The 8881-nt window shown below is 36.8% G+C and overlaps 1 protein-coding gene across 1 annotated transcript in view; it reads right to left on the bottom strand.

Annotated features, from left to right (window-relative positions):
* Window positions 1-8881, bottom strand: part of LOC122328837 (glypican-6-like) — a 24102-nt gene that overhangs the window by 9799 nt on the left and 5422 nt on the right. The window contains exon 2 of the mRNA XM_043224891.1: window positions 6235-6393. Within this exon, the coding sequence (XP_043080826.1) occupies window positions 6235-6393 (159 nt within the window). The remainder of the gene's footprint in view (window positions 1-6234; window positions 6394-8881) is intronic.

Genomic DNA, 8881 nt, shown 5'->3' with positions numbered 1-8881 from the left:
GACAGTAAGTCACAAAAACAAATAATATACAATAAAAATAAAATTATCCATTGGTTGTTGCATAAAAGTGCCAAAGTTACAAAAAAGGACATATAAAGAACGAAAAACTAAAAATCTTTAGATAAAGACTTTAGATGCTGCAGCCTTTAAAGAAATAAAAGTAAATAAACTTAAATAAAATAAAATTAGATTGCATTTTTATTCATGTTTATTAATATACCTTGTATTCATTTAATGAATTAATTTGTGAAAGTATATTAATAATCACAGTTTTGTATAGATCTAAACGGTTTTAATAATTTAGCAAAATATTAAACAACAAAAAATAAATGTGCAATATCATTTAGCGTCTGTTGTTATTTTTAATACATTGAAGATTGGAGTAATGACGCTAAAAAAAATTAGCATTGCATCAAGGAAATAAATGGCTTTTTAAAATAAAATCAAACAAATCAACACTAAAATTCTAATATTATTTTACAATATTGAAGTGCTTACTGTATTGAATTAAACTTGTGATTGGTAATAAATATTGTTAATTTTCCTGGTGAATCGTTTAACAATCAGTGGCATCCAGGGCGTCGAAAATGTTGCTATATCTGCAGCATTGCAAATGTTCATTAGTTATTGCATAAAAATTCCAGTGTTACACATAATGCATTTAAAAGAGATATAAAGACCAAAAAATACCCTGCGTTCCAATTCAGACTTAATCTCGCGGCCTTTAAAAGCCTTAACAGCATCAGGATTTTTCAATAATGCATCAAAAAACACAAGGCCCCATAGGAAGCCGAGGCGGTAATCAAAAAGCGGGAGTTAAAGAATTTCTAAATAGGCTTCTAAAAATAGCAAAGGACTGAAAAAAATGAGGGCATGGAAAATGGATGAAGGATCAAATCCCTAGGAGGAGGCTAGAGCTCCAGAAGATAAAGGACGAACGCTGCTTCACAGAGTGGGCAGCTTGACGACTCCAACCATTCACATTCATGAGCGGCTACCACCACAACATCAGAGCCATGCGGAAAAAAATCGGAATCACTCACCAGATCAATTAAAGCACAACCGATCTGCTGAAATGAATCTAATTTATATGTGACAAGCCTGATTAAAATATGCAGCTCACATCAATTTTGGCTCGCTTTACTTATCGGGGGAGCAGATGGACTTCATTAGAAATATTAAATATATTTCAAATACATTTTAATTTAATAAACTGTCATTTTTATACTTAAATCGGCTTTAAGGTAGTACAATAAAAATAGATGAAGATTAATTTTTATTGCATTCTTTTTATGATAATTGTTACCTACATTTTTCCTTCTCGTTACTACAGTAATATACAACCAAACATTTATATTTTCTATATACAAATATTTTAGATTTGTATATATTTATATGTTATACCCTTTTAGATAGGCAGATTAACTTTACTGCATATATGAAATATACTTTAAATATATTGTAACGCATTTTTTGTTGTTGTTTTTTACAATTAAATCAGGATAAAGACAGATAATATTTTTCACCTAAATGTATACTTTCTTATTATTCTTATTTTTTAATTTTATGTACCAGCTGTAATGCAAAATATCTAATTTTATAATATCTAATTATACTAACTTTAACTAATCATTAGTCTTGATTATATGTTTGGATTTTTTTTAAAACGTTTTAATAAATAAATGTTAATTTATTGAGACAAAAGGTAATATGATAAACACTATGCAATGAATAAATACTAACTTTTAATAGATCACTGGGTGTGCAATTCCTACACTACATGACAGACAATATACTGTATGTAAAAACAGATACATCTGCAGTTCACATCGTTTTTCTGGCTAGCTGTACTCTTCGGGGGAAGCAGATGGACTCGACTAACTTCACTTCACACCCAGCAGAGTACAAAAAGAGATCCATTCATCACGCGGCAGCTCGGCTTTTTGAGGAAAAGAGATACAGCGGACGGATCGATATTTATCCCGCCAAGCCGAAGGTGTTCCTGGGGATTAGCTGCCAAATCTGCGCTGCCTATCAGAGTGATAAATAAAGCCGTGTGTATATGCGCATGTTTGTGTGCGTTTAAGTGTGCCGGTCTGTCAGATACACACCTGCCCTCCGAGATAAAGACAAGCAAAGCATGAGCTGAAGACGATAAAGAAAACCCGCGCTACGACCTGACTCCAGATCAGAAGAGAGGCGTTCAGCGAGGCTAAAGAGAGCCGGATACTCATCTCACAGATAAAACCATCAGGTCACGGCGGCTATGATCACGCCTTCGCTACACAGATGGATGGACGGGGCTCGTTTCATCTCTAGATCCATTTGAAGCAAATGTATTTGCGTAGAGTATTAAAACAGTGAAACCTACAGAGACTTACAGAGAGATCTAGAGTTTGACGTGATCGTTATTATGTCAGAATCATCGAGAATAACGATCTCGTTGAGTTATTGATTGATTTAAATGAATATATTCATGCGATTTAATAAACGCAAATCACAATTTCAGCCTGCTTTAGAAAGGTTCCTCATAACATAACATCATTTTGCATCTACTTGATTTTGAGTTGAAATGCGTGTTTTCATGAGATATCCGACTCTTAATATCCATTAGTCACATGACTCCATCGCCACTTCAAATTATTCCACGCTGATATGCTAATCGCTCATTAATTCTAATGCATTTGACTGAGTGAGTCTAAACAAAATGCAGATTTCAAAGCCCAGCTTAATTAATAACAGGGTTGATTTCGTCTACGAATACAATGGCCGAAAAGCTATAATACCACGGCGCCTGTATATTTCAGGTTTATTAATGACATCGCTTAAGTATTAATGGCTCTGTTCTCTATTAATGAAAACTCTCCCGTTCCTTTTGCCTAAAACAGCATCTATAATCACCGGCATGGCCAGATCCAGCAGCTCCCCGGCGTAATTAACAATCTGTCAGCGTTATAGGCCGCCTGTGTTCATCAAAGCCTCAGTGTTGGTTTGTAAAACTCTTGTAGGCTGAGTTAGCCCCCAAGAAGTGGGCAGAAGAACATGGGGCTTTGATTTGGAGTGGACTTGGAGCCGTCGGAGGAATAACGTAGGTTCTGAGCTGGCAGTGATTCACGGTGAAGGGTTTTGTTGTGTCACTGGATTCATGTGGGCTGGAGTCACTAGAAACTTCCAGCATGACACGTCGTATCACGGCCTGCGTCTCTCAGGAACATCAGTATGCAAACCGCCGGCCTGATTTGTCTCGCAGTCATTCAGCGGGGCCACTCTGCTCACATTCTCATAGGAACGGAAGAAAAATCTCTTTAACGGCTCAATTGCTGCTTTCAGACGGCAACGGCATTCAATGGAGAGTTTTGCTGAAGTCTCTAAACATTCCTCATGCAATCTTAGCTATGACAAAACAGACCTAAACTATGGGAACGATTGCAATAATACATTATATAAGAATGCTTGGGTGATATTAGTTTGGCGGTACGGCAATGAGAATGAGATCTACATTTAAGTACTTATTGTACTGATTATTTAAACAAATATAAAGGCAGTGCAACAAATACTACACGAGGAAGAAATACTATTGACATTATCATCATTTCAGCCCATTTTAATACAGAGAACATGGGCTAACCCACATACGATGGTTCCGATGCCCATACTTTAAGCAAATGTGATCCCCATTAAGTCTCATTTCTGCCAGAGAAGAATACAAAATACGGTCCCACTTTGTAATAACTGCAAGCTATGGATCATTAGTAAATAGTCAGTTCATCCTTTATAAAGCATTGTTCCAACATTAATAGGCATTAGTAAGCAGTACAGCTTGGGCATATCTATAATGTTTAATCATTGTATTTTCATACTTCATGAATTTATCATTTCTAAATGATCGTGTTATTTACAAACCAGTTATTTAGGAGTCGTCGGCGGTTCATAAGATCATTTATAATAAACTATTTAAATGTACATTTATGAACCTTATTATTTAGACACATGGTAATAGTTGCTTAGCGTGATAATAAATGCTTTATTAACACATATTCCTCTTATAATTCACAACTAAGCAGGTAGTTGCATAAAAAAATATAGTAGTTGCCAGTCATCAAGTTAAACAAACACAGATGCAGATGCAAAAAATGTAACTGTACAGCTGTGCACAAAATAAATAAACCTCAAAAAAATCATGTGTGCAGTTTTTTGTGCATCTTTGAATACATTTCTGAGTTCTGTATCATTTTATGTCGTGTTTTGTTTAACTTGTTTGGAAGATAACCAAGCCTTGAAACCTTGAGATAGCTGTATTCATGAACTGTTTACTAATGACTATAATGTTGGAACAATATCCATTATAAAAGATGAACTATTTACTAATGCTTACCTAATGATTCATGGTGTGCCGTTATTAAAAAGCATTACCAAATTTACCGAAAAAAAGTAATGAAATCCGAGCGCAAAGAACACAGCAGAGCCGGTTTATGTCACATGACACTATAAGTGTCACTTTCATTCGCACTACATGCAAATCGCCAACTTTTCGAGAGCACTAATATTAACCTTTACATAACCCGTGAATATGTACTTCAGCTCTCCACTGCACGCCTTCATTATGACATTTCAAAAACTGTATAATTAGTGTGAGCTGTATGGAGCAGGTCTGGCTGGTTTCCGGGCGAATTACGGTGGCGTTTTGGAGCGGGTCTGACCCGTCTAATTAAAACCCGAACTCCCTAAAGGAAGTCATAACAAAAGGTTAAAAAGTAAATACTAAACGGCTCTCATTCAAAAGATTACATAAGGAACTTTTCAGTAGATTACAAGTTTGTCAGAGCTCTCATTTCCACACACAGAAGCTTGAACGCTTTCCACTTTGAACAGACAAATTAAACGACCTCAAACGACCTTTTCAATAACTCACTACCTTGGAAAACAATGTAAAATCCACCCACCACCTAAAAAGACATGTAACACTTAAAAAAGCGTAAAAAATTAAACACAATGTGCTTTCGTGTAGGTTCAGCTTTCTGAATGGTTCAAACAATTAATTAAACAGCTCAAACTATTCATTTTAAAATTATTCAATACTCAACGGAACGATTTGTTCACCAATTCCTACTTCCTACTTTTTTTCACCCTTCATATGTAGGTTCTGTTTCATTAAATTCAAAAGATCCAACTCAATATAACGATTTATTCAAAACCTGCTACTTCATTTTCAATCACATTTTTTTATGTTTTCCATTATTTACCAAACAAAGATTCATATGCAAGTTCAGTTTTCTCAAACGGTTCTAAAAATGAACTTTAAAGACCTGAATCAACAAAATGATTCGCTCACCAATTCCTACTTCCTACCTTTTTTTATTTAATCTTTAAGTGCAGTTTCAATAAATTTGAAATATTCAACACAATATAACGATTTGTTTAAAAACTACTACTTTCTTGCTATTTTCACCCACAGTAAGAATAAAAATGTTCATGTTTTCGGTTCTTTTACCACACAAAGATTCATATGCAGGTTCAGTTTTCAACAGATTCAAACAATTCATTTAAAATTAATCATAACTCCACAAAATGATTCGTTCGCTAATCCTAACTGACATGCTTAAATATAACTCTATTACAGAGATTTGCGAAATAAAATTTCATTATTGGCTTGGATCATTACTGTTCTGGCTTTTCCAGGTTTTTCATGTACGAGCCCTAATAAAAGAAAGCATGCTGTTATTAATCTGGCCCGATTCACATGAATACGTATGACCTCAATCGTACAAATTCATGCGGTTTTTGCTAACTTGTACGTATTGTACGATTTGCCAATTCGTATGGATTTGTACAAAACTGACCTACACCTAACCCCGCCCCTAAACCTACCGGTCACTGGGGTTTTAGACAAATCATACAAAATCGTATGAATGAGTTTGTACGAATTAGCCACAAATTTGCCAACTTCTCAATCGTTGTGAGACTGGTGTGGTCCACCAGTATGATTCCTCTAATCACATGCCGGATCCATCACCCAGCTTTGTTCAGGGACCTCAACATTTACAAACCAAGCACTGCCCACAAATATTAGTTTGCCTTTCCACCGTTTTTTGCAAGTCATCCAGGTGTCATTGCACAAAGTATAATTGCTTCACATTGCATCTGTTTATTACGGGCTATCCTGTAATCAAACCAAAAAGCTTAGATGGATAATATCGTGCTACAAAAGCCGAAAAGCAACTGTTGCACACTTACCGTCAAACATTTTATGCCTGGAGGTAAATATGGTCCTAATGGTGTGGCTGTTCTCTTCCACTAATTTCTCGAAATCCAGTTTGCTCTGCTGGCCGAGCCGGTCCTCCATGTCTGAAGTGCAGCAGGTGTAGCCCTGGGAGCAGACCCGCAGATGTTCACCTGTGGGACGGGAGAAGGACATATTTCACACAGACGCACCAAGAGACACGGAGCTCATCGCACCAAATCAAACTCGCTTCATTAAGCCGGCTCTGCGATGTGTGATTTCCCAGACCGCTCCGAAGACGTGAAGGTGCACCGAGCGGAATTAACGGAGCATGTCGCCGCTGGATGTGACATCTTTAATTACGTCAAAGCGACAGATGGATGTTTGAGAGCCGTCCTCAAACTTCCTCCAGGCACGTGTTTTGCACTCAGGTGAGCTTTTTAATGACTGAGAACAAGCAGAAAACTTGTCAGAATGTCAGTGTGAAAAAGTATTTCCCGTCTATTTTTAAAACTTCCCGCTTGACAGGCTACATTACAGTATAATGTGTTCAACGAGGTATTACTTGTAGTTTCCCTGAGGAGAAAAAGTCAAAACCAGGTTCAAGTCAGCTATAAAAGCATTTTGCCAGGAACACATGACTGAAAACTAACTATCAGCACTGATACTCAGACTTTGCATTGACTGCATATCAGATGCATTTGTGCTTCCGAAGTATGTCTATCTTAAGTTATTACAGTATCTATTCATATTCGTTAACATTAGTTAATTAATTAGTTATTATCATATAATAACAATACACTTTACGCTCAACCTAATACGTTTCATAGCTATATTAGTCCCTTTAAAACAAGCTTCTCGCAGAGCAAAAAACAAAAACAAAACCCGAAATCAATTCAGAAAAAATGTCCTCTCAGATATAATTTAAATATTTTGAGATTGTATAGTGTGTGCTTTTCTAATAACAGCTGTATTGGAGGAAATACAGCACACACACACACACACACACATACTGTACAATTAAAAGACCAAAATTTTAGAAATAGCGGAGGTTAAACTGTTCCAAGCTGTTTTTCAGTAGGGTTCCCAACCCAACAGCAGACCAACAGCAAACGAATTACATTTTTACAGTGTAAATGGCATCCCTCCAGTCATCCTGTCCGGTTTGAGTTCTGCACCTGCCCGTCTCCGNAAAAAAAAAAAAAATCTCCAACACCTGCTTGATGAAACATGCTGTCAGGCAGAGCACCGCTGCATTGCTCCCGAGCCGGAGCCAGAGCCAAAGCGCTTCTGGCACGTGTGCATCGAGGGACGACATAACGTATGGAGGAAATGCCAAACCACGGGCTAATGATACATTTAAAATCACCTCAAACTTTGGCGAGCAATCATTAGCTGCTCCCGGTGAGCGAAAGCGATAAACAAGAGTGTGTTGGTAACGACACGGCTGCCGAACAGTGTGTGAGAAAAAACCTCGTTCTCATACTGCCAGTTGATTTGAAAACTAATATCAGACCATTATATAGTGAGCAGGGAGATACTAGTGTTTATTTTTGAGTATATATTGACTTCTGCGGAGAGAATAGCTTGAAGCCTGTGTGATTTAATTTCTGATAGCGTCTCGGCGTTTTAATGTAATAAGTGAGAAATTGTGCAATTTATGAACGGGGCCGTATCTGAACACGTCTTTGACGGGAATAATAGGAAACAGACATTATAAGTCTTGGTATTCATTGAAGAAACTTTTTCACATTAGACTTCAATCACATTTGAGTTTCGTCGAACATTACGCACGCTTTCAGTATCTGGAATTGCTCGGTCAAGGGTATTTCGAGCTTTCTGGAGTAAAGCTTTTTGCCCGTATGAAAGTAAAATCGCAAATGAGATGTTTCTTCAATGACGACGGCATTAAATGGGGAACAAATTGTGTAGCTCTACTAAACAATTGTTTTCATTTTTATTAGCATTTTAATAGAAATTCAAGGCGAAGTTAAAACCACTGTTTGGTGAGATTTTTGGTGAGAAGGTCTGTTCTGCTCACTGCCGCATTTGATCAAAAATACAGTAAAACATTTGAAATATAACCGTTTTGTACGTGAATATATTATAAAATGTAATTATTCCTGTGATTAAATACTCCAGCCTTCAGGAACCATTCTAATATGCTGATTTGCTGCTCAAATGTTGGAAAACATTGTGCTATTTTTTTGTGGGAACTAAAATACATTTTACTTTCAAGATACTTCGATGAACAAAAAGTAAAAAAAAACAGCTTTTATTTGAAATGAAACATTACAACATGTCTTTGCTGTCACTTTTGATCACTTTCACGCATCCTTGCTGAACGAAAGCATTCATTTCTTGTCACGGTATCGTTCGAAAGCTTTAATGCCTCTATCTTCTAAACTGAAGATCAGATGAGGTTTCTGAAAGAAGTTTCACATTTTTCTCCTACGAAGAAAGACACTACAGTTCAGAGAGGATCTCAAGAGACTTTCCATCCAGATTCGAGATTCAAGCTCAGTTATTTCTCATCTAATTCAGATCGAACGACCCGCATCCCATCCAACTATGGACTAGCGTGGGTCTGTTTCCTATTGCGCCGAAGGAGTTTTAGAAGAAACATCTCAGGTCAGCTGGAATCTGAAGCGCGATGATGTT

This window comes from Puntigrus tetrazona, chromosome 1 (genome assembly GCF_018831695.1).
Source record: "Puntigrus tetrazona isolate hp1 chromosome 1, ASM1883169v1, whole genome shotgun sequence".
In the NCBI taxonomy this organism is placed as follows: Eukaryota; Metazoa; Chordata; class Actinopteri; order Cypriniformes; family Cyprinidae; genus Puntigrus; species Puntigrus tetrazona.
The sequence above is the reverse complement of the archived record's forward strand: the minus strand, read 5'-3'. Positions and strand labels throughout refer to the sequence as shown.